General features: G+C 37.8%; 1 protein-coding gene across 5 annotated transcripts in view; it reads left to right on the top strand.

Annotated features, from left to right (window-relative positions):
• The first annotated feature begins 3,746 nt into the window (after positions 1 to 3,746).
• The window catches only part of LOC121428198 (protein ELYS-like), a 54,520-nt gene continuing 31,805 nt past the window's right edge, over positions 3,747 to 26,461 (top strand). For 3 of the 5 annotated variants that reach the window (XM_041624808.1, XM_041624804.1, XM_041624805.1), the window contains exons 1-12: positions 3,747 to 3,846; positions 9,999 to 10,155; positions 11,425 to 11,678; positions 13,273 to 13,546; positions 14,146 to 14,169; positions 17,440 to 17,620; positions 18,218 to 18,343; positions 19,504 to 19,594; positions 21,030 to 21,195; positions 22,250 to 22,391; positions 24,634 to 24,721; positions 25,122 to 25,277. In XM_041624808.1, coding sequence (XP_041480742.1) covers positions 10,035 to 10,155; positions 11,425 to 11,678; positions 13,273 to 13,546; positions 14,146 to 14,169; positions 17,440 to 17,620; positions 18,218 to 18,343; positions 19,504 to 19,594; positions 21,030 to 21,195; positions 22,250 to 22,391; positions 24,634 to 24,721; positions 25,122 to 25,277 — 1,623 coding nt within the window. In that variant the 5' untranslated portion in view covers positions 3,747 to 3,846; positions 9,999 to 10,034. The remainder of the gene's footprint in view (positions 3,847 to 9,998; positions 10,156 to 11,424; positions 11,679 to 13,272; positions 13,547 to 14,145; positions 14,170 to 17,439; positions 17,621 to 18,217; positions 18,344 to 19,503; positions 19,595 to 21,029; positions 21,196 to 22,249; positions 22,392 to 24,633; positions 24,722 to 25,121; positions 25,278 to 26,461) is intronic. The other 2 variants (XM_041624806.1, XM_041624807.1) reach the window with 2 other exon arrangements.

Genomic DNA, 26,461 nt, shown 5'->3' with positions numbered 1-26,461 from the left:
TATGGTGTGAATGTTAACATTTTCTGCTCGCGCTGCGCGCTCGCATTTTGGTAACTGAGTTATATCTCAATATAAATTATTTAACAAACTACTCAAAATCCTCATTTCATGACCGATTATCAAAAATTTACGCGCCCATTATATTAAATCATGCAACCTATTCATAATTATAAAAGTGCTTGAAATGTCCAGTCTTCAGTCCATAATATCAAAAGATTTCACACTCTCATTAGGGTTTAAGATTAATAAATAAGATATTAATTAAAATGTCCACCTTTTTTAGAATATATTATCGACAAGTTTCATCTCGCGATTAGAAAGAGGAATAGGGAGATATACACCGTTCTATTCAATGGGTTCAGTAGCGTAGGATTTTCCACAGGGGGGGGGGCAAAATCGTCCGCCCAAAAATTTAAGAAGCAAAAAAAGGTATTCAACCACAAATAAAGGATTTCGAACCAGAAAAAAATTGACGAGCCGCAAAAAAGGGTCTTCAACTTCAAAGGAAGGGGGCACTGGTGGCTCGTTAGGGATCAACTGTGACTGGTAAGGGGGGCAGGGCTCCAACCCTTGCATGGATTGTGACTGGTCAGGGGGGGGCCGTCTGCCCCCCAATAGGTATGCTAGCTATAGTGAATGAGTTGCAAATATGCACACACAGGAGCGGATCAGCCTTCGCCAACGGGGGGGGGGGGGTTCAGCCGTATTTTCCCAATCCGGGCCGCTTGAAGTTGAGTTTTGTTTGTTTCTTTGAAGGGGTAGTCCTTTAATAGTCGCTCCGTTTTAATCTAATAAATCAACACAAATATAATCGTATAATCCTTATTTAAATAGTAAGAGCTCGAAGCGCGAGCTATTTATTTTTTTAATTTTATGTATTTTGTCATAATATTTGAACATTCTGGGCAATGTTTGTGACCCTGAACAAGATGTGTATGCAACTAAATAATTACTGCGAGCAGAAGTTTTAATATACGTTTTAAATTGATCGAAAAGGTACCTGTTAACATGAGGACTGCTTGCTGAAGTTAGCTATTTATGAAGACGTTTCATATTTTTTGATAAACAGTGATTAAATGGGGAGTATAAGGTTGTTAACTTATATTGAGATATATACAAAACTCACCAATCAAAATGCGAGCGTGCAGCTGACACTTTTTGACAGTGAGACCTTAATAGGGATATTTTGAGAACTTTAGGGACTCGAATATAATAGGTACCTGACAAATCAAATTAGCGCGCAGCGCGAGCAGAAAATATTAATATTCAGACCATAAAAATGACATTTTCCCAAAGCAAAATCAATTTTTAAATCAAACAAAAAATAATGAAAGTTCGATTTCCGAGCTGAAATATATTTTGCATATTTACTTCAAAATTTGATACTTTAAGCTCCATTGAGCAAGATATGTAAATCACCTAGGCAATGCGAGCGAGAAGCGCGAGCGAAAATTCCCGGCCTCACTCTAATTTTCGTCTTCCTCCTTTTATTTTTCCTCTCCTTTTTTTTCTCCTCTCTTTTAATTCCCTTCATTTTCTTTTTTTCCCTCTCCCCTTGCTCCGGCAATAGGGAAGGGGGGGGCGGGCCCAAATTGTTTCATGTAAAAATAACAGAAAATGATTACAAATATTTCCTGAATTGTTTGAAGAATATTGTTAGTTGATAATAATATTACATGAGATTTGTATAGCGCACTTTCATCGTGAGTAGATAGTCAAGGCGCTTGAGAGCAGAACAACAAAAACTATTTACATATAATACATGTCTGAACAATAAATCAATGTCTATCAAAAACACTCTCATATACATGTACACCCGGCTTATACAGGTATGTTTTCAGGTTGCCCTTGAAGGTGGTCTCTGAATTTTCAAACTCTCTCTCTCTTTAGTTTACTGAAGAGAGATTTAGATTTAGATTTTATTCATTTTCCGTTCACAAAGCACAACAAAATCAAACAATACATAGTCAAATTTAAAGTACAACATCAATCGAAATAAGGTATAAACAATGAGAATTAATGCAAACTAAAGTAACTTTGACTATAATAACTATATAAAACAGAACGGAGGGGCTTGCCAAGAAAAGCGAAGCTTGTATGGGAGGCAAGCCCCCGTAACTTAGTTTCAATACGTATATTACAAAACTATAGTATAAAGGAGAGACGGAAGACAGTTTAAAAGGAGGCTATACAAAATATCGAAGGTAACAACGAAAGAGTGAACCAAATTAGAATAAATGATAATAGTAATAACAATAATAACAATAAAAATAATAAAAAATAACAACATGGTTACAATAATTGTGATTATGAGGGAAGAACAGAGGCAAATATAGGGAGAGAGGGGGTGCAGGTACAATTGGAGGTGCAAAGAAGTGCATGGCAGGTGCGGAAACAGGTAGCAGGCAAGTTGTATGATGGGAGGAAAAGAAAACAAAAAAAAATTGTATATGGTTTTGGTTATGTGGTAGATTGACTTGTTTGTGTAAAGTATTGGCAAATAAGCATCTTTTTAAGGTTATGTTTAAAAATTGTGATGCTTGGGGATTCCTTAAAGGCGTTGGGCAAGGAATTCCAATATACAGGACCAGAAAAAACAAAAGAATTTTTTGCAAGTAAAGTTCGGGTTGGAGGTAGGTGATAAGAGTTTCGTTGTCTTGTAGGATAATCGTGTACAGAGGAGTTTTTGCAGAACATAATTGAAAAAATTGCGGGGAGATCATCTTTATTTAGTTTGTACATAAATTGGCCGAGTTGGAACAGATATATATCATTAACTTTAAGGATTTTGTTTTCAAAAAATAATTTATCTGTGTGACATCTGAAATGTGTATGAAATATTGTCCTAAGTGCTTTTTTCTGTAACAAAAGTATCCTATGTAATTGTGTTTGAATTGCACAACCCCATGCCAAAATACCGTAATTAATGTATGGTAATATTAAGGTGTGATATAATGTAAGTAGTGTACGAGATGGAAGAAAAAATTTGAGCTTGTTGATAATTCCAACATTTCTTGAAATTGTTTTGCATATATTATCGATGTGTGGTTTCCATGACAATTTATTATCAATAAGTACACCCAAGAATTTTGTTTCAGAAACATTTTCAAGGACAGTGTTATCAAAAATGAGATTGCCAGGCAAACTATTTACTCTATTACTAAATAACATGTAATTGGTCTTTTGTAAGTTAAGTGAGAGTTTATTTGCCTTGATCCATTCAGTCACATGCATGAGTTCAGAGTTAACGATCCTAATAAGTTGGTTTATGTTATCGTGAGAAAAGAAAATGTTGGAATCATCGGCAAAGAGTATGAATGAAAGTAAATTTAAAGTTTTGTGGATGTCATTGATGTATGTGAGCCCCGGACTCTTAGAGCATGCTTTGGAAAAAAGTGGGTTAAAGGCACGGCTGATGTGAAATTGTTTTCATTTGGTTGTTTTAATTTTACAGCCCATTCGAATCAAGGATTTCAGGGAACATGAAACGGTCAGGGGGCCCAGGTTTATTGCCTCCATTGCTTTTGTCACGACTGTCTACGAGTGCAGTTTTTTATGTTTAACTTGTTAGTCATGTCAACGTGTGTAATTTTCTGTTGATTTTCTATGAAAAAGACAGTCGATGACACATTTCTTTTTTTTATCAGAGGCTAATAAATGAAATTGAAATGAATTGAATTGAATTGGGAGGGGGAAGAAACTAGAAAAAAAATCAGCGGCTCTTCTTCGTTGCCGTATTTCGAATTCTTTAGACTGCGCCCTCTCTCGATTAAAACTGTTTAACTTGTTCGGCAGCACGCTCGCTCGCGGGAACTTAGTAAATTAGAAGAATTGTAAAAATCGTAGGTATGACCATTAATTTTGAATTTTATCGTCTAAAATACTTTAAGTTTTATCGTTTAAACTTAATCTAGTACTAAGACTTATTCATTTAGACTGTGTGTGGGCTCCTTTATCTCGATGTTCTTGTCTCTTTGCTTTCTTGATCAAGATCTTTCCTGGTTCGCACACAGTCCCACATTACCAAAATTATGTTTGGAGTCAATGGAAATCTTCTGTTGTGTCGCTTGTGTAATGTTTTCAGTAATGTTGCAAATCGGATCAAAAATCCGATCGAAAATTGGATCGGCAGTTAAGCTTCTAAAATCGATGTCGAATTGGTGATGTTTAAACATCAAAGGAATAGATTCTAGATCAAAGTCACAAACTATTTTTTTAGAAATAATCGCCAACATCAAACATGCGCGATCGTTTACATGTTTTACTTTTAAAAGGGTTTTTTGAGGTGTTGTTACTTCTTTAAAATAAACTAAGTGATTTATTTTAGAAAGATAAAAGAGTGATGCATTTGAAATAATTCTCATACTGGTTAATGAACGATCATTGGGACATTTTTTAAAAGTATTGTTGGTGCTAGCGATTTAGAATTATTGGAATGATCTTGTAAAACGCATCATCTGAAAGTAACAAGTGCAGTTAAAGTGTAGTAGAAGTCGCAAGCACGCGAGATGATTCAGAACATGGTGTTTTTAGGAACGAGCATTTTCAAATCAATTTATTACTAGACCTAGATCTATCTTGAGAAATGAACTTTTGAAGAAGAAATATAAAAGAAGCATTTCCCGACAAAGACAAAGTTGCAAAGAAAAATAAATTGAGGTTGAAGGGAAGATGTCTATCTTCTTCTTATTTGTTCTTCCCCCGGTATTCGAGGATCAGCGGCTATCCGCAGGTTTGGTGTTGAGTAGAAGTAATTTCTCTACACGAATGTGATGAATTTTAAAAATGTATCTGAGGCAGTGGGTCATAACATTGGCAGCAAGAGTGATAGAAAGGTGCGAGGAGGGTAATAAGATATTAGTGGCAAGGATGAGGGGCTGAGCAGGGGTGAAGGCTTGGCTGACTGAAGCAGGGAGGTTTAGAGATAGGACATGTTGAATGAGAACACACCGTTGGGGTTTGAGGACTGGGCAGGAAGCAATCATAAACAATGTAATGCGACCTTTAAAACCCCCTTCCATCCATCCTTTCTTTTTTATACTTTCATTTTACTTCCTTTCTTTCTTCCTTATATTTCTCTTTCTTTCTAACTTTATTTCCTTTCGCTTCTTTATCACTTTTTCTTTCTTTCTCCCTTTCTTTCATTCTCTTTTTCTCTCTTTCCGTTTCTATCTTTATTTTCTTTATTTGGTCATGAAAGACAAAATTAAAATACAATTACAAGGTACACCAGTAGTCCTCTTTGAATTTGAAAAAAAAAAAATCTCATTTTTTTCTCTTTCTCCTCCTCCTTTATCTTAAGGCAGTGTATACAGCCACACGCGTGTGTCTTTACCATCCAGCCACACGCGTGTGGTTATATCCAGAACACCTATCTGTGGATACCGCCACACGCCGCCAGTAATAACAGTAAAACGCGTATGTAGGTCTGACCGTCTATATCACGATCAAAATAACCTCATTTCTTCATTAAATTCTTACATTCTAAACCACTCTGATTTCTTTAAATCGTTTCAATTTCATTCTCATCGTCTTCTTTCCTTGCTTTTCTTGTCTTGTTACAAAAGGCCGCCTGTTAAATAGCAAATTTCCACACTTTTTCTACTTGTGTCGATTCTCTACTGACTAGGCTATGTGCGTGTACGTGCGTACGTACGAAACTCGGGATTCGTGCATGCTTAACGCTTGGTACGAAAATTATTCGTACCAAACGTAAACGTAACCCAAACTGTGTATGTCTACTGCGCTGCGCTAACGCTGTATGGGTCTGCCACCGTACCGCGAAGGAAGCCAGAATCGACACAAGTAGAAAAAGAGAATTTGCTGTTAAACAGACGACCGTTTGTAACAAGACAAGAAAAGCAAGGAGAGAAGACGGTGAGAATGAAATTGAAATGATCTAAGGATATCAAAGGGGTTTAGAATGTAAGAATTTAATGAAGAAATGAGGTTATTTTGATCGTGATATAGACGGTCAGACCTACATGTGTTTTACTGTTATTACTGGCGGCGTGTGTGGCGGTATCCACAGATAGGTGTTCTGGATATAACCACACGCGTGTGGCTGGATGGTAAAGACACACGCGTGTGGCTGTATACACTGCCTTATCTTAATACAGTTCTTAGTTTTGATGTTCAGATGACAGTTTAAAAGCATCCAAACTGACTGAATTTTATTTTTAAAATGGCTCACGGTTCCATTGATGTGGCTCTTTGTCCATGCCGAGTTGATAAAAAGCTTGCACAACACCCTTAGCTCTCCAAGTCCCAAAGGACTAACCTCTCTAAAAAGCGGCGGGGGTAGAGATGGAGGAAGGGGTGGCTAAATGTTCTGTTGTCCTTTATCCCATCAATGTACTTCACCTTTTAAAGTCCTATCTTACCCCCTATTCTCCTGACTCTCATGAATACTTTGCTGAGATCCACATGATAAAGTAAAAATGCACTAAAATTGCAATTCATAATCACTTGCGCATTAACTTTCAATTTAATAACTCGTGAAATTTCTCAAACAACAAACTGATCACAATTGATCATTAATTCATCACAAAGTCCTCAACTTCGCAAGTTCCCCCTCAAAAAAATCAAAAGAAATTCGAAGGCTCAATCCAGCCCAGCCTCATATTTTCATAACCCTGGGCCCCATCTTACAAAGAATTGCGAGTGATCCGATCAATCACAACTAAGGACGGCCAACAGCGTCCGCATCCAGGCCTGCCAACTTCTCCGGGTTTTCCGGAGTTTCTCCGTTTTTCAGAATTTATAGCGGCCCAAAAGCGGAGAACTCCGTTTTCTTTGTATTTCAGATGATTTTCTTTTTTCTTTGGGAAATGACGCACTTTCCGTCTGCCTACGGCTCTCTTTCTCTCTCTCTGAGTCCTCTCAATGTTACATTTACGTACGTACGCACGTGTGTCGGATCGTACCTATATACCGTGCGTAACGTTAATTAAACGCATGCACTACGCGCGCGTACGTGGAGTTCAGAGTTCAATGGATAAGAACACGGAGTGTGCCTGTGCTCCGTGTGTGCATATACGAAGTGCAACAAGCCACTGCCAGCGTGCTATTTATCCGACAGCGATCGTGTGTATTGACATTGGACAGTTCGCCCGCGATTGCGAGGATTCATAGCGCGTGTAGTGCGAATGTAACTCTATGCATACGATGCAGCGCAGCGCTTGCGTGCCTCCGCTACTATACTACTACCGTTCTGGAATACCGTGTGGGAAATGGATTGTTTCGCCAGCTGAGGGTTTAGAAACGGTAACATTTTAAACTAATATTTTGTCCTGATATTTTTATATGTGCTTTGTGCTTAGTGAGCTAAATGCTTTGGATTTTACAAGTCTGCCGTTTCAGTGCCGATTCTTGCAAACTTTTAGACCCCTGCTGTATTTTTTTTTAGTCTGTTAAAGGCACACAGAGACTCCCTCCTAATCCTATGCAAAACAATGAAAGCAGTTCTGCTAATTTTTCATAGCAACAGTGACTGTGAAAGAGTATTTTCCATCGTGGTAAAGAACAAAACTAAACAGAGAGCAAGCCTGAGCACAAGAACATTAAGTTCTCTGATGGTACATAAATTGGCTATGGAGAGTAGAAAGAAACTAGGCCATACTTGTACTTAAGAGAGGTTATACATGGTGCCAAAAAAGCCACTTATGAAAGGCTCCAGAGAAAGGACAAGGCATAAAAAGCTCAAGAAGGGCTCCAGAAGGCTTGTTTTTAAGGTGAAATTTCCTAAATGTCCCCGCCGTTGGGATTTCGGCTATCCGCGCGATTCGTGGACTCCTTTTTTCCATTTTCAAATGTTGGCAGGTCTGAACATCTATTATGCATGTTTGTTCAAAATATTTTTAACTATGATGTATATTCATGCATTCATTGCTTTTTCTTGAAAGTTCACCGTGCTTCTTGTTTTCCTGTAGAAAAAATATTATGACATAAATGGATTTCCATAGATTTGCGATCGATTGGATCAATTATAATTCTTTGTAAGACAGGGCCTTGGTTGAAGTGGGCAGTGTTCACTCAAGCATTAATAGATTTCCAACTTTTTGGTGTGATTTCAAAGTTGACTTCCTTGGCTTTCCACATATATAAGTCTCCCCCCCGTGATATATATTTTTTTTGGCAGCCATTCAAAAGTGTATTTTTTTGGGGGGACGAACTTTATAGGAATCAGTGTGTGGTCGAGCGGTCAGTCCGTTGCAAATATTGCACATCAAACTGCTTTTTCAATATTCAACCAATTCTCTTGAAATTTGGACCACACATTGTTCTTGGGGTAAAGATGTGCAAGACATGTTTTTCATACGTGTTGAAAATTGTGTTGCCATGGTAGCAACAAATTATATGTCTAAAATTTTCCGGTGCAAACTATTTTATCAGCTTTTAAGTTTTAACCAATTTTGATGATAGCTCAGACATTGGTCTTGTGGATAAAATAGGCAAGACATATTTTTCCTATGTGATATAAATTGTTGCCATGGTAACAATGTGCGAAGGGGGTATTAATCACTTTCAGCGATAGTTCTAATTTGTTCTAAAGTGTCTTTTTAAAAAATTAAAATGGAAATTTGGTGAATAGAGTAACTCGGCTGCACCTGAAATTCAACCGCCATTTGACAAATGGCAAATTTATTTCACAAGCCAGCACAGTCAATCACCCAATGCATGCCAAACACAGTGTTATAGCTCTATAGGAAGGGGGGGGGTGTCTGGACTTTAAAAAATTTTGAAACCTTCTTTTTTATTGTCCTTGGATTGCACACAAAAAATATGAATTCAAAAGTTGTAACTTGTTCTCTGTAATATTGCCTAAGACTTAGCACTAAGAATTAATGAAACTTTGCTTGTTTACTTTTTCAAATGGCTGGTTAAAATCAATTGTTGTGACACACAACCTGTCCAGACACACAACAGCTGGGTATACATGCACTATCACACACAACATGCAAGTCCCAATTCAACTCCAAAATCCTCGTAAAAAAGGTTGAATTTTGCCATTAAAATTGCGGACATGTCCATAAATCAAAGCTCGTGGTGGCTTTGCTATAATTTAAGGAGCGGGTGACCGAAACGTGAAGAAACCTGGTTTTGTTCCGAGCTAGCATACTTTCTCACAAATTTTACTATTGTATCTTCTAAATGACCAATAAAAAAGAAAAACCAATAAACTCTTCCGTGTTAAATTTGCACAGAAATCGAGTCGAGGACATGGGAGTGGCAGTCCTTCATTTGACTTGGGGTCCAAGCGTGATAAGGGAGTGAATGGCAGCTGCAACTTCCAGGTTGCATGTCTTATGCGGTGCGGCGTAGTCGGCGGCTCTTTGAATGCACAATGCGCTCTTTTGATGGAAAGGCAGGGGCTGTCATAGTTTGGCCGCAAAATGTGGGGATACATATCAAGATTTTATGAAATATTGAGATGGAAGTTCAAAATAAACATAGCAAATATAAATATATGGATGTATTTAACAAACATTGATGCATATTTTACATTTTAGGACAAAAAAATTTGCAGAAAAGTTTCTGATATCGATTGGGGGCAGGTTACTCTACATCAGATCTAGTTTCTATGTCTATGCAATGTTCATCTATTTACACTGATGCAAACATCTCTGTATTATTTCCTATTTAATTCACATAGCACATCATGTGGTAAAAACAATGCATGTGAGAGCCACTGAATAGCGTTGTACGCGATATACAACCCTGAAATAAAGCTGCCACGGTCCATTCACTTGTAGCCCGTCGAATGAAGGCAACCCGGAAGAATGCCGTTGACTTATTTCCGTGCAATGTCAATGCAGTTGACTTTTCACGTGGTTTATTTTTTCATTTGTCATTTTGAAGATACAATCCTCAAAAGAGTTGAGAAAAACTGATCAAACCACAGGTTTGTCAATGATAAACCCCCATATTGTCAAAGATTTCCCTTTTTTAAAAAAAGGACTGATTAAAAATTGATTTATTTTGAATTCTCTGTGCAGATTTTAACCAAATGTACTCGCTGATGACTGTACAAGATGGATAACTGCATCATCGATCCTCACAGTATTGCTGCTCCAATAGGAATAGTCTCATCAGAGTTGACTTCCTTCTCAAATAAGACAGGAGGTGTCAATATATTTGGAGGTTTCAGTAAAGGTGAGAAGTGTCAAAGTTTAGTTCAAACCCCAAAATTTGAAGGGTAACAAAGAAAAAGATCCATTTTGAGAAATATGGCATTTGTTTTCTAAAAAAACTCTTCTAATTCCTAAAGGGAACTCCTTTTAGGTAAAAGAAAGATATGCTTATGTTATGACTCTAAAGTCATAGATTTTCTTAGCCATTTCCAAAATGTTTACATTTGGAGATACAGGTATGAGCCTAGCAGCCAGCGATGATATTAAGTATTCCATAACTCGCATTGCTGTCCATCATCATAGAATTTTATATTACTTAAAAAAACATGAACATGGTGAACTCATGAAAGTGTTGAATATCTTTAAAAAGTGTGATAAAATTGTCTTAATGTCTAATGTCACATAGATATTGGCATATATATCTTCAAGTTATCACAATAGCCAAGCAGTGTATTTTTTTTCTCCTGTAAATAGAATAAAAATCTTCATTAAAGTTTAACTTCTTTCATACTCATCCTCTGCATTTACAGATTCCATTCTTCGAAACAAAAGTAACACTAGGTGATCAAGCATTTGCTTCTGTAGCCCCCAAGGTCTTGAATAGCTTACCCCTGGAAGTTGGACAGCAACATCCATAAACAACTTTAAATCAGAGCTCAAAACACATCTATTTAATTAATAACAAGCGTTTTAGGAGTCCCAAAAAGCGCAGTAGAATATATACTATATGGAATAGTTTCTAGGCTCTATAAATTTATATATTATTATTGTAACAGGTTTGCAATGTGCAAATTTTTTTTTTTGCAGATTCAATGTAATTCTTTTATTCATGCAGATGTTTTTGGTATGATTGAATTGAAATTGAATTGGAATGATATGAGATTTGAATTTAAGATTAAAAAAGGGAAAGTTTTCAATGTATTTGCCTTCATTTTATAATAAATCACCCTTTATGTCAAAGATATTGAGAAATTGAAATTTTGTCCTAAACACTTTGGAAAATTTACGTTGAAATTGCTTGTTGATGCATTTCCCTAAAAAAAGACCAGGTCCCGTTTCATAAAGGACAAGCAACTTTGCCATAATGGTAACTACCATGGTAACGGCTCAACAGCCAATCATAATTGTGGTTTCCATGGTAGTTTCCATAATGGCAAAGTTACAACAGTTGTAAGTCCTTTATGAAACCGGGCCCCTGGCCTGGGTGCTACCTGATTCTGAATATCTTCTGATATGTTGCTTACTACGAGTTCATTTTCAATCAACAAACTAAAATCCATTCATTTTGTAGATGGTAAAAGGGGATGGGTGGCCACTGACAGCTTCTTGGACGTGATCTGCACCAGGTCTGGCAACCGACTGGCTTCTTTCAACTTCAGCCAGGTGGCGGGGTCCTCGGCAACGATCACCTGCGTCAGAGACTACCCCTATCATAGATCGTACCAGCTCCTGGTCGGGCTTCAGACCGCATCCAAGAAGGGTATGGTGTGTCGTTTCAGGCCACACTCATCAAAACTCCTCACCGTCGTCAACTTTCCACATGTGGTAATTGGATATTTGTTATATTGTAAAAAAAATAATAATTTTCAGTGGCCAGACTGGCCAAAAGATCAGATCAACGATTTGTAGGTGTCATAAGCCCAGTGCTTACTACGCTACATGTGGGCGGTTGCACTAAGATCCAATTACAGCAAAATTGCAGGGTATGCTTCAGCCTACAATGTGCTGCTACTGTGACCTTCTTTGTTTCTGAAGAATCATAGACCAAATTTCAGACATTTGACTTGTCAAATTTTTCTGCAATTTTGCTTATTTCAGCCAATCAGATTTATCCACCATGACCAATTTGCTGAGCAGCTGCAAGGCTGAAAACATACACTGAAAAGGCACCATGGAGATGCAGTGTGTTTTAGGGCTGTTGCAATGTGTGCGCTTGCCTGTAATGCTATTGCACGAAGATACGATTGGCAACTTTTTGCCATCGGACCTAAGTGCAGTTGCGTCATACTGTGTGCTGGGCTGCACTCCAACATGTGTGAAAGTTTTGTCCTTAATGTGATGTCACTCCTAGGCCCCGTCTTACAGAGAGTTACGATTGATCCGATCAGTCTCGAGTATAGGGAAATCCATCAATGTCATAATTTTTATCTTTAGGAAATTTGCCCGATGTCCTTTTAAAAAGAGAGGAGTAAACTGAATGGTCAAGAAAACTGAATTTATGAATATATGTCATTCTTAGAAAATATTTTTGACAAACTTGCATTTTAGATGTTGATATTGCTGGTTTTACATAGTTGTTATCGATCAGATCAATCATAACTCTTTGTAAGATGGGCCCCTGTTATCCTGAAAACTTGACATGCATGTATCCCAGTGTTTCTCATACAAAGAGATTATAATCTTCATTTAACCCTTATTAAACCGGGGCGGGGGGGTCAATTTGACCCCCCTCAACAAATTTCGCTGCTACACCGCCGCACAAATTTTTTTACTGCGCTGCTCACTGACTTTTTATTTTCAAGTCTTGCACATCTTTTGAGACCAAATTTGCAACGCCCGGGTACGCAGTTTCAAATTTACATGATATTTTGTAAGCCAATGTCGGTCCCAAAATTGCTCAAAAACGTGATTACATGTACAAAGTCAATGCAAATTGTGTTTTTCAACCAGCACTTAGTGACTTCTTTTCACAGCCTAAATGAGCGAAATGAGATTCAAGATTTATTTGATCACAGCTTAAAAGTTGAATTGACAGATGTTTGTAAAAACAATGAATTATGAATGAATATAACAAGATAAGCAAGAAATACAAAAGGAAATTACAATATAAATTCAAAATATTACAGTAGACTCAAGGTAATAGTGATAATGTACAATAATATTTAAGAAGATTTAAGACGTTTTATCATTGAAGTGAATGGGAATTTTTCCAGGCTCTTTTTTATTTTCAAGGGCCCCTTGTAATCATTTCGCCCCAAGTGCGATTGTAAATTTTTCCCTGTCTCTCATATTGATGAACTTTGATGACACATCTATTTTGAAATATAAATCAATAAATTGTTGCTGAAATTGTAGTTAACCAGTACCAAAATTTGGATTTGCTTTAGTAACTAGTACTAATCTTCCTCCTGCTACTCAGGTGACCGCTATTGACTGTGTGACATCTGTTGGTGGCGTAGAATCCCCAAACTTTGCCCTCAGTGATGAACTCCGACGTTTCTTTGGCATCATTGCCGTGGGAACCAAGGGTGGACATGTGTACATGCTGGACATGAAGCTGGATGAAGACGTTGAATTCTGGGATATGACGCAAGGACGCCCGGCTCAGATCATAGCCCCAGGAATCCCGGACATTGATCAGAGACGCCTGAAGGCTGCTGCGAAGGGAGAACATCTTTGCCTTGATCTAAATAGTGAGTTTGAATCTAGTAATAAAAGTGATGACATGAAAAAAGTTTAAATGCATATCAGGGTTATGGATACCTTGTTTCAGTAGAGTACTGAAAACCTCCTCCTCAGCCTAAACAGAAGCTCTGCAGGTCATGATTATTCAGCTAGCCTTTCCCAATCTTAGATAGCTCCATCAAATCTATTTCAGGCCTTTTTCTCTCATACTCTTGGGATTTTATTATCTACAGATTAAGATATCCTTTGATTTTTCACCTTTAATTTGTAAATTTGTAAAGTATTATTCTTAATTACTTCGATGATAGTAGGTGATATAGATAGGAATTAAATCTGTGTGTAACACAAAGTAATCTAAAGAGAAAAACTGAATGCTTTTGTCTCAAAATGATTTTTTAATTAGTTTCACTTGTTCATGATTAACAGGTTTTCTAAATGACATAATGATACATAAATTTTTCTCAGATGCATGTTAGTGAATTGATTAAAAAACTAGAGTGATACAAATTATAACACCTCATGTAGAAGAAGTAATTGACATTATTCTGGATATCAATTTGCACCATGTTGAAAACATATTTGTTTTAATTGTATGAATGCATGCCAGATGCAAGTCCTGCAAGTTTAACTGGTGAGTGCATCAATTAGACCCCATTCACACACGGTCTCCGGAACTGGTTCGAACTAATGTAGATTCAGTGGGATTGGTTAATTGTGGCTGAGAATGCTCGAAGTGATTTTAAAAATTGGTTCATATGAACGGATTCATGATATTTCCTCTGGCGACGATTGCTTTGATATAAATTCCACACATGAATTCAACCCTGGATTTAAGACTATACCCTCGCCTAAACCTGACATAAAGCCCTATTGTAACCCTAACCCTCTATCTAAAGACCACCGCACACACCTTACAACCCGACTGGTCTACGACTGGCTTGTGACTGAGTGAGTAGAGATGAATCACAAGGTAGTCATAAGCCTTGACACTGCACACCTTGCCATCCGACTACCATGTTGTCTGCGACTCACGCATGCGCCTTTTGCTTTTTGCCATTACTACTGCATATGCACATTGTTTATCATATACGCGTCGTGCATCTCTGCTGTTTGATTTGCTGGAAGTTGGATTGAGCTTGCGATCCAGTCATAAGGATTCGACATGTCAAATCCTCACGATTTTCCTTGCGACTTGACTCTGACCGGTCTGCGACTCTCAAGCTGACAAGAGCTGTGACGTCACATCTCCCCTCACTCAGTCACAAACCAGTCACAGACCAGTTGGGTCATAAGGCGTTAAGATGAAATGAAGCCTGGAACAAATGTTTTGTTACCCACTTGACCACTTTGCACTGTCGTTTTCAAGGTCATTTTGCTTTGTGAAATAGTTCACCTCTTATGGTGAACGGGACCTTTCCAGGAAGCAATCTTCCCCTGCAGCCTGTCTCATAAAGGATTAAAAACTGTTGTAACTTTGCCATTATGGTAACTACCATGGTAACAGGTCTCAGCAGCCAATCAGAATCAAGGTTTCCATGGTAGTTGCCATAATTGTTAAGTTACTATTGTAGATCTGTTCTAAGCAAGCCCCAGGATGTATTAATATAGTCTGTTGCACAGGATTGAAGTAGTTGTGATATTGAATGGCTGGACAAAGATCTAGGCCCGAATTCCCAAAGGTGGTTTTTAAAAGCGTTGGTTGAACTCATGGTTTATGCAGATTTTCTTGTGTAAACTACTCTTATTTGAAAACTGCGTATATTAAAAAATGTCCTATGCTGTTGCGCGTCACTGTGCGCCAATTTCACGCCCTTTTGCCATAGTTGTAAGTGCTATTTTATTCATGAGTCCACCATTTCAAGAGTGGACTCATTTATTCAAGACAGTGGACTCATTAGTAAAATAGGGTACTCGACCATCCAAAAGGCCTCAATTTGGCGCACTATGAAAAAAAGCGAGCATCAGCATTGGACATTTTTTTAGTATATGTGGTAATTAGGCGTAATTCATACAGAAAATCTGTGCAAACCATGTGTTCAACCAATGTTATAAAAACTACCATTGCGAATCCGGGCCTTTGAGTTTTGAATTGCGTTTGAACCTTAGACCCTCTGCCCATCATTGACCAGGGTCGCGTTTCATGAAAACAAATGGACAAATTTACCATCAGCCAATCATATTGAAGGATTTCAGTAGCTTTTAAATGTTATTCTAAACAAGCTTTATGAAACCTTCCTGAGAGTAATCCCCTTTCAACAAGGTCATACATGTGGATGGTCCGACTGTGAAGATGAACAATTGACCCGATGAACTGGTCCCGTGAATCCGTTCAGTGTGAATCTGTTCAGGATATCAACTGTGAATGGGGTCTCAATTTCATTCTTTTGGTTGCGGTTCTGTTTCCTTTGATCACTCTTACATACATGATTTTAGCCAGAGGGGTGTCTCAGAATTTTTATATGCTGGAGTTTAGGCATTCCATTTCTTTCTCTCCTTTGTTCCTTGTAAGACACTCCTGTCACAAAATCAATTACTTGTTCAACCAACTGTTTTTAATTGTCTTTGTTGTGAGATAGATATTCTTTGTTGATCTCTCCTTTCCATCTCTGTTTCTCTCTCTCTCTCTCATTTCTGAAAATTTGTTTTTGTTTTTTATTTTCATTTTTGATTGATATGTAATAACCTCGATTATCCCTAGATACATGTAATGTTTGCAGTGCTTTGCAGTGATTTGCCTTTTGTTCCTTTGTATGTTTTTTATTTTCATTTTTGATTGATGTGTAATAACCTCGATTATCCCTAGATACATGTAATGTTTGCAGTGCTTTGCAGTGATTTGCCTTTTTGTTCCTTTGTATGGTAACTGGCTTGTTTTGCAAAGTGCTTTCAAGAGATATTTTGATCAGGTTATATCCAACCTGTTAACATTATTTTTGCATGCCAATTTTGCCATTTTTTATCGCCACTGTAGTATTTGAATTAATTTTTCTGCTCATCTCACAGTTGGATGATTTTGCTTTGCTTGCATATTGGCAATGTGTTCTAAACAACTCCCCTATTTCATTTTATAAAGAAATGTTTTAGATACTTTTTTCTTTTGATTGAAATGGAAGAATGGAAAGTTAGTGGGGTTTCCTTATGAACTCGCTTTTTAGTTGCATTTGAACTACTTGGAGTTTGAATTAATGTCTTATTCTTGCAAACCACTGATTAGGCCAAGATGATAGCTATCATACAGTGAAGTTCTTCACTGCCTATACTAGTTTTGTCCTATTTTCCTTGTGGACTATCATCTCAGGGTTCCCACACTCATGGAAAATCCTTGAAAATTTTGTGGTCATGGAAGTGAGGGAAAAGTCAGGAAATTTGGAAAAATTGTGAAAAAATACGAAAAGGGGATTGTTTTCTTGGAATTGCATTTACCTCTTGGCTATGGCTATGGTACCCTGGTCAGAAACAGCCTACATGTACATGTATATACTAATGATAATAGATTTACATGTCATGAGTAAGTTAGTGGGTGGAATGGATGGCTGTGAGGGTAGGTGGAGGCCATCGTAACGTGTCCGATTTTGGAAACTGTGCCAGGAGGAAGTCATGGAAAGCAGCAATTTAGTCATGCAAAAGTCATGGAATTTTGTTTTTAAATTTCTATGGGAACCGTGCATCTACTTTTAATAGCATTTTATTTTTGGAAAAATAAAAAAAGATAAAGGTTGTTTCTATAAATTGACATTATTGATACAAAGCTTCTTGAATGCAATTAATTATTTTGCCTCCATTTTATTAAATACAGTCACATCATATTTCCAAAATGGTGTGTGAGTTACCACAGCTTTTCAAAATAGAACCTAAATCATTTTATGAATTAATATCCTCTTTTCTCTTTGATATTCTCTAGGCGATGCCTTCAGCTATTACTCCTTCAATTACTGCAAACCCGATGGTAAAATCTTCAAGACATTCCCCATCAGTGATGTCTCGGTGACCTCACTGACCTACATCCCTCAAATCGGCTCACTCGCCGTCGGGTTCAACTTTGGATCTTTCCAGCTATGGAGATTGGCCGACACTTCTCTAGAGTAATTAAGAATTATAATTGTAAATGTTAAATGGGAGAAAATTGCCATTGTAATTTCAGGAAGAGTGTCCATCACTAGAGAAAGACAAGTTAAAATCATTAATTATACATGGGGTAAATCGCCACCATGAATTCAATAAGATCCCCACCCATTATTAAACAATTTTTGCACTGTAGTGGTATTAGGTTGGTTCACTTGCAGTTGGGTTCAACTTTGGATCTTTGAAGCTCTCTAGAGTATAAAGGAAAAATGATAAATATTTAAATGGGGAATGTTCCTCAGTTTAATTCAGGAATATGGTAGGCCTATATAGAAATTATGTTCAGAATCTAATTTTGACATTGGAACCATTAGTATTTTACTTCTTGAAAATCCATCCAAATTGAAAAAGAAAATTCATTTTTTCTTGTTCACAATAGAAATCTGAAATAGAAAAAATCATAAAATAATTTTGCTCAATTGATTGTGGCCTGGCACCCATTGTGCAGCAGTAGAAATGGGGTATTTTTTTGGGATGATTTTAATGCTCTGAATGAACGGTTGTTGGACTGAACTGCAAAAATGTGCCAACTGTGAATCGTTTGATTTCTGCTACAGGTATAGCGGTCCTTTGAGCCGTCACCCTTCACCTGTCACTCACTTCGCCTACCAGGAACCGGAGGATGATCCTCAGAACTTCTGCTACCTCTGGGTCGCAAGGGGTCCTGTGATCTCAGATTCAAAGTTAGTATCAACTTTCTTTAAATGCCCCCATCCCACAGAGGGAAGACCATTGAAGGACCTTTGAAAGACCAAAACTTAGCAAGGTCTTACAGCAGTCTCCAAGATCACTGAGATTTGTCATCTCTGTGGAATGGCTCAGAAAGACCCCTCAAAGAACTCCCAAAAAGTGATTGATACTTATTGTCTTACTGGGCTTAAACTAGTCCTATAGAGATCTTTCAATGGGCTTTCAGAGATCTGTTGTGGAACAAGTGATCTTTCAAAATTCTTTCCATGGACTTTGCCTGGTCTTTCAACAATCTTTCAGCGATCTCTTCAAAAATCTTGAGACACTGTCGAAAGATCATGGAAAGACTAAACGACCTTTGAAAGTTCATTGAAAGACTGCTGAAAGACCATCAAAAGACTTTTTTCCTGTAAGACCGCTGAAAGACTATTTTGAAACGTTTCAAAAAGTTTCGGAGATCATGGAGACCACAAGGACCTCTGAAAGATCCATCAGGGATCGTGAAAGACCTCAGAGATCTTTGAAAGTTCGTTGGAAGACCCTTGAAAGATCAAGCAAGTTCCATGGTCTTACAGCAGTCTTTCAGAGGTCTTGCTTTCTGTGGAATGGGGTTTTAGGCACCTCATCAGAAGTCAAAGTCAATTGTTTCTCACTTGAATCCTGTCAGTACCTTTTCATTACTTATCTTCACACTTCTTGAGGGACAAAGTAATGGAGAATGCATTGAAAAGACACATAGCACCCTTCGAGCGGGATTTCCGCTAAAAACACATGACAGACTTGACAAGTTGCCTTCATACTTCTTTTTTTTCCTTTTCACCTATACAGGGTGTTCTATAAAAGAGCATTATATTTGGTCTTGTTTACTTTGCCTTCAAAATATTTAATTTGTGTTTGCATCTCTGGTTAAGCACTCTTTCAACGAAGAGAATGATATGAAGTTCATTGAAATAGTGGTCTTAGAAATCCTACCAATTACAAATATTACATATACACTTCTCTGTTACCAAATAAGAGAGGACACAACACTGTCCAATAGTAATAGAACAGACATTAAGGCCAGTAAACAAATCATCCAAGGCCGGGTCTTGTTTAAGATCTGCTGTTGTTCTGATAAAGATAATATGAATAAAAATATGCTTTTTTACAACAGGGATGACCAGGAGACTCTAACAGACATTCATCTATTCCAGCTCGCCTATGAGAAGAAAATACAACACCCCAAACACGGACATATGTTCAAGGTATGGTCTTTCTATCAGGGCTCTGTAAAAAAAAGAAAACCTAAAAGTAAAAAAAAAATCTCATTTCTCGTCATTCTTTTAAGTGCACACTCCCCCCCCCCCCCCCCCCCCACATTCCATAATTAATGGTTGCCGAGATGAAATCCTGACATTGTTGTCTTACTAGTTTATTTATGTAAGTTTTTTGCAAAGATCTTGAATTTTGTGCAGGGAAGATTATGCTTTACAAATTTGAATAGCATTTTGGGTCATAAGAGAAAAGCTCTCAACTAAGTAATGTACAGCCCTATGTAAAAATATGCTATACAAAAGACTTAATGCATAGCGAGCAGTCTTTCAAAATGTGGAGCAAATTGCGAGGCGATACCAGGAAAAAATTTCCGTCGTGCTCAAATTTGGTCCACAACTTATTTTTATCCAATGTAGGAATCAAATTTGCGCTAAAACATGTTTCCTGCATTTGTAACTCCTTTTTCTACTGTACCTCGTATTTCATTGAATTTTAAAATGCTGGCAAGCTTTTTTTTTCTGTGAATGACTATTGACGTAATGGAATTTCCAAATTGGTAATATATGATTTGTTTAACAAATTTTTGGCATTACTCCTATTTTGTTTAAGATCAGTATGCTCGATCTGTAATGAAAATCATAAGATCAGTATGCTTGATCTGTATGAAAATCATAAGTCAGAAAAAATTGGAACCAGTGGGATTCAAACCTGCCATCTACTGCTTTCCGGGCAGCGACTCAACCACCAGGCTATTCTGGTTCATGGTTAAGCCACGATGAACTGGAATTCAAATACCCTCCATCCTCTTCTTTCTGACTCATTACTATTCAATGTTGTATCTATTTGTCCACGGCGGACGGCATTTGAATAGTAATGAGTCAGAAAGAAGAGGATCGAGGGTATTTGAATTCCAGTTCATCGTGGCTTAGCCGTGAACCAGAATAGCCTGGTGGTTGAGTCGCTGCCCGGAAAGCAGTAGATGGCATGTTCGAATCCCACTGGTTCCAATTTTTTCTGACTTATGATTTTTATACAGATCGAGCATACTGATCTTATGATTTTCATTACAGATCGAGCATACTGATCTTAAACAAATAGGAGTAGTGCCGAAAATTTGTTAAACAAATTATAATTTCCTCCTATAAAAAGCCCCATAATTAATTGGTAATATATGTACTCAAATCTGCTGACAGTCATATGCACTGCACGCACACAAAAAAAAATTGCATGGAACTTCAAGCAGTGTCCTTCCTGACTGTTTCATTGATTTTTTTTATCAAGAGCATTTTGAGAACATTTCCTGTTGCCACAAACCGTGGCTATGTTATTCTTATAGAACATCTAAAAGAAAAATTGATAATTGATTTTGCGTCTTACTTCTTGATACTTTGATGCTTCACTAAAGTCTCTTTTAACCTGACCTAGGATCTTGTTGACTGCATCGGTAGGTTTGAGCACTACTTGACCGCTAACCCCCTGGACAGCAATGACGTGGTCTCTCTGGGCAGTCGTCTACTTGCCTGCTATACCCTGGACAGGGCGTTGCCTACAGGATATAAGATACATGATGACTCCACCGCAGAGGAAGAGGGTGAGAGCTTGATTTCTAACAAATTAAAATTTAAAAAAAAAGGACAAGTCCATCCCAACAAAAAGTTGACTTGAATAAAGAGAGAAAACTCCATTAAGCATAACGCTGAAAAAAAACTTCACAAAATCGGATGTAAAATAAGAAAGTTATGACATTTCAAAGTTTCGCTTAATTTCACAAAACAGTGAGATGCACATACCAGTTGGTATGCAAATGAGGGAACTGATGTCATCACTCACTCACTACCGTATTTCTTTTGTATTCTGATTTTCTCATTTTCCTGTGAAATAAAGTTTTATTTCTCCCTGAACATGTGGTATTACCATTATTATAATATCGTATGATTCAGTTAAGTTGGTCCATATTGTCAAATTGGTAAAAATTGGAATATTGTAGAATTAAAAAAAAAAAAAAAGATATAGTGAGTGACAGACATCATTGATTCTCTCATTTGTATGTGAGTAAATTGTGCATATAACTGTTTTATTAAAAATAAGCGAAACTTGAATGTCATAACTTTCTTATTTTGAATTCGATTTTGATGAAATTTTCAGCGTTTTGCTAGTTTGATTTTTCTCAATTGATTCAAATCAACAATTTTCTGATGTGGATTTTACCTTTAAAAAAAAAACTGAGTTTGGAGGATGAAGTTTGATTCTGGGATTGCTTTACAAAAAGTTCATGTGAAGTACTAGTCATTTCATGAGTGCTAATGCATATATATATATGTAAATAATGATGCTATATAGATTCCTTGGTAAGCCGGAGGAGTGTCTAATTGAACTGCTCATAAAGTAACATGGCTTGGGAAAAAGAAGTGCCAAAAATGTGATTCAAACATTTTTCCTAATGCTTGGAATTTAATTTTCTGTGAAATATTGTAATATGTACTAAACTTTCGGTTAGGAAGATATTAAACTTCATAAATCAAATTTTGCTTCAATATCCATTTTTTTTTATTTGAGAGCCCCAATATTCCAATTGTTTGTAAAGTTGTTTAAGTGATCTTTGAACATCTTTGCCAATTCATTTTTTTTCTGATTTAATTGTACAGTGAACCCAAAGGATCTGAGTCTAGCAGTATTTGTCTGGGAAGGTTGCCCTGCCAATATGGAAACTCAAGAAACCACAAACCATTTCATTGCCCTCTTTGATCTTGACCGTTATTACCAGGCTCAGATGCCCTCATTCATCAAGTAAGTGGTTTATAATAATGACTATCGACTTATCAGAAGGGCAATGAATTCATGACAATCACGATTGGTATGTTTGTTGAAGGTTGTGGCCCTGCCAACATGTAATTTCAAGACACCACAAACCATTTTATTGCTCTCTTTGATCATGACCGTTATTACCAGGCTCAGATGCCCTCATTCATCAAGTAAGTGGTGTATAATAAAAACTATTGACTGATCAGAAGGGCAATGAATTCATTCTCCAGACATCACAAACCCATGTCATTGCCCTCTTTGATCTTGACCGTTATTACCAGGCTCAGATGCCCTCATTCATGAAGTAAGTGGCTTATAAAAATGACCATTGACTGATCAGAAGAACAATAAATTCATATCTTGTATACCTGATATGTTTGCTTAGGGTTGTTGCCGTGCAAACATGGAAATTCAAGACATCACAAACCATTTCATTGCCCTCTTTGATTTTGACCGTTATTACCAGGCTAAGTTGCCCTTATACATTGGTTTATAATAATGACTATTGACTGATTTGAAGGGTAGTGGTTTTATATATTACATACTGTACCTGACACAGGCCTGCCAACTTCTCCGGGTTTTCCGGAGTTTCTCCGTTTTTCAGAATTTATAGCGGCCCAAAAGCGGAGAACTCCGTTTTCTTTGTATTTCAGATTTTCTTTTTTCTTTGGGAAATGACGCACTTTCCGTCTGCATCTGCCTACGGCTCTCTTTCTGTCTCTGAGTCCTCTCAATGTTACATTTACGTACGTACGCACGGTAGTATATACCGTGCGAAACGTTAATTAAACGCATGCACTACGCGCGCGTACGTGGAGTTCAGAGTTCAATGGATAAGAACGCGTGACGGGCCTGTGCTCCGTGTGTAATATACATCTCTATGATACGAAGCGCAACAAGCCACGGCCAGCGCGCTATTTATCCGACAGCGATCGTGTGTATTGACATTGGACAGTTCGCCCGCGATCGCGAGGATTCATAGCGCGTGTAGTGTGAATGTAACTCTATGCATACGGTACGATGCAGCGCAGCGCTTGTGTGCCTCCGCTACTATACTACTGCCGTTCTGGAATACCGTGTGGGAAATGGATTGTTTCGCCAGCTGAGGGTTTAGAAACGGTAACATTTTAAACTAATATCTTGTCCTGATATTTTTATATGTGCTTTGTGCTTAGTGAGCTAAATGCTTTGGATTTTACAAGTCTGCCGTTTCAGTGCCGATTCTTGCAAACTTTTAGACCCCTGCTGTATTTTTTTTTTAGTCTGTGATCCATGATCCATGATGCCAAAAGCAAAAGGGCACACTCAAAAGTTTTGCGACGTTTACAAAGATATGGACAAACTTGAACAAGAATTCAATCTGTATCAAATAGATCAAGATGTTGATGAAATTGTTGCAAGTTCAAATACAGACAGAATCGATGAGAAATGGCACAAGATAGGAGCTATTAAGGATATCACAAGGCACACAGAGACGTACTCCCTCCTATGCAAAACAATGAAAGCAGTTCTGCTAATTTTTCATAGCAACAGTGACTGTGAAAGAGTATTTTCCATCGTGGTAAAGAACAAAACTAAGCAGAGAGCAAGCCTGAGCACAAGAACATTAAGTTCTCTGATGGTACATGAATTGGCTATGGAGAGTAGAAAGAAACTATGCCATACTTGTACTTACTCAAGAGAGGTAATACATGGTGCCAAAAAGCCACTTATGAAAGGCTCCAGAGAAAGGACAAGGCATAAAAAGCTCAAGAAGGGCTCCAGAAGGCTTGTTTTTAAGGTGAAATTTCCTAAATGTCCTCCAGCTTCAAGGGGGCTCCGCCCCCTTGACCCCCGCCGTTGGGAGTTCGGCTTTCCGCGCGATTCGTGGACTCCTTTTTTCCATTTTCAAATGTTGGCAGGTCTGCTGACATGTTTGTAATAGGAGAGTTGCTCCTGTCAACACAGAAATCCAGGACACCGCAAATCATTCTCTGCCTTCTTTGATCTTTATTGCTACTTTATTAACTACTGATCGTATTTGTTTATATGAAAGGTAAGCGTTGCATTCATTGCATACCAGTCATATTTCTAATGTGTATAGGGACTTGATCCATTTTCCCCTAAAAATATGAAAGTCCATCCTCTATAATATTCACAAAATTCTGGAGACACGTAATATATGGAGAGCAGAAAACGTTATTTGAAAACATGACCTTTGAACTTTAGCTCTTGTTCATATTTTTAGGTGTGATGAGCTCACCGAGCCCCCTCCTTACTTCTCCTTCTACAACCTGGAAGCAGTGATAGATGCAGCATCTCCAGATTTTGCTCTGGTAATAATTTGTATTTCTACTATTGTCTCTATATATTTCAATTTCATTTTCAGCTCATTTAGCACTAGTTACCACTTTACATACACACTTCTGTCATTGAGACCAAGAAGTTAAAAATCAGTTTGTACGATATTTACAAGAAACTGAATTGCATGTAGGTGATGATATACAAAACAAATTTATTTAATAAATATGAAAATAGTACTGAAAGTAAAGAACGTGATGAAATATGATGCACTTTAACAAAATCAATGTCCAGTTCAATATGAGTACAGTTTCAACAGATTTGGTCACCGGAGCAACGAAACATGGTAACATTATGCACGGTTGGTTGATTGGATAGTTGCTTTCTCTAGTTTCCTTGTGTCTTTTACTTTTCTTAATCATTTTTTCTCATCAGAATGTTCACCTGGATAAGAGCAGTTTAACCAAGTATCAATCAACTTGCCAGTCGGTACCTGAACCACACCTTCACCCCTCATCCCTTAGCTTCAATGTGGTCTGCCTCGCTGAAGGGAGCCTCGTCCACGCAGGCTTCCTGGGAATACAAAGAAAGGTAAAGCCCCTTTCAGGCATAAATTAACTTTTCATACTAGAAATATTTGCATATGATGACATTAGAGGTATACTTTATCTCCTCCAAGGGTACAGTTGACAATTCTGGACCTTTCAGGCAAACGACTTTAACTTAACGTGGAGAAGGTTTATGGTTCACCAAGTGTAATATGAAGAAGGGAAGGAAATACAGGCAGAAATATTGAATTGGAAAGATGAAATAGAATGAACAGAACTTTTCTTGAAAGTGAGTGAAGTCCTGAAAAGGACTGTTAACCAGATGAGATGAGCTGAATATTGCTGGAGTAGCGATGGTTTGAGTAGTAGCAGGTTGAAGTGAAGAGAAGTTACTTGACATTTCGGGCAGGTTGACTGTCCATGTTCAGGAGCGAAGGATGCTAAACGAGCATAGGGAATACTTCTAAATTTCTCTGTTCATTCTATCTCGTCTTTACATATCAATTTTTCTGCCTGTGTTTCCTTCCCTTCTTCATATTGCACATGGTGAACCGTAAACCTTCTCCGCGTTACAAACTCCACCATGCAAACCTACAAAGATCATCAGACTTAAACTTAACTTAAAAAAGCTGATGAATATTCGAGGTTCACCTTACATTTTTCTTGAGAGCACCCAGCTCACACACCACATGTTCGACCCAGCATAGCAGCATGTGTCGTACATGTACAGGGCACGGCTGTCGAAAGAATTTTCATTGTGGAGCGTTGTGACCCAGTGGATTAGTCTTCTGACTTTGAAGCAGAGGGTCGTGGGTTTGAATCCCAGCCATGGCGTAATTTCCTTCAGCAAGAAATTTATCCACATTGTGCTGCTCTCAACCCAGGTGAAGCGAATGGGTACCCGGCAGGACAAATTCCTTGAATGCATGAGCGCTGGGAGGCAGCTCGAGCTAAAGCCGGGGTAATAGTAATAACGTTGCGCCTCGGAATATAATATTTCTAGATAGATAGCACTATATAAATGCCTTAATATTATTTTCACTTTATGGCTGTACTGTTTCAGTGAAACCATAGATATCTTAGTGGAGGGACCATTCACCAGATAATGTCCACCAAGTGCCTTATGGGGTTTGATAATTTACTTATACCCCGCCAAACCAAGTCTTAATAGGGTATATAGGAATCAGCGTACAGTCGGGTAGGTGGTCGGTCAGTCAGGCGGTTGGT

Source organism: Lytechinus variegatus, chromosome 14 (assembly GCF_018143015.1).
Source record: "Lytechinus variegatus isolate NC3 chromosome 14, Lvar_3.0, whole genome shotgun sequence".
NCBI classification, from domain to species: domain Eukaryota; kingdom Metazoa; phylum Echinodermata; class Echinoidea; order Temnopleuroida; family Toxopneustidae; genus Lytechinus; species Lytechinus variegatus.
The sequence above is the reverse complement of the archived record's forward strand: the minus strand, read 5'-3'. Positions and strand labels throughout refer to the sequence as shown.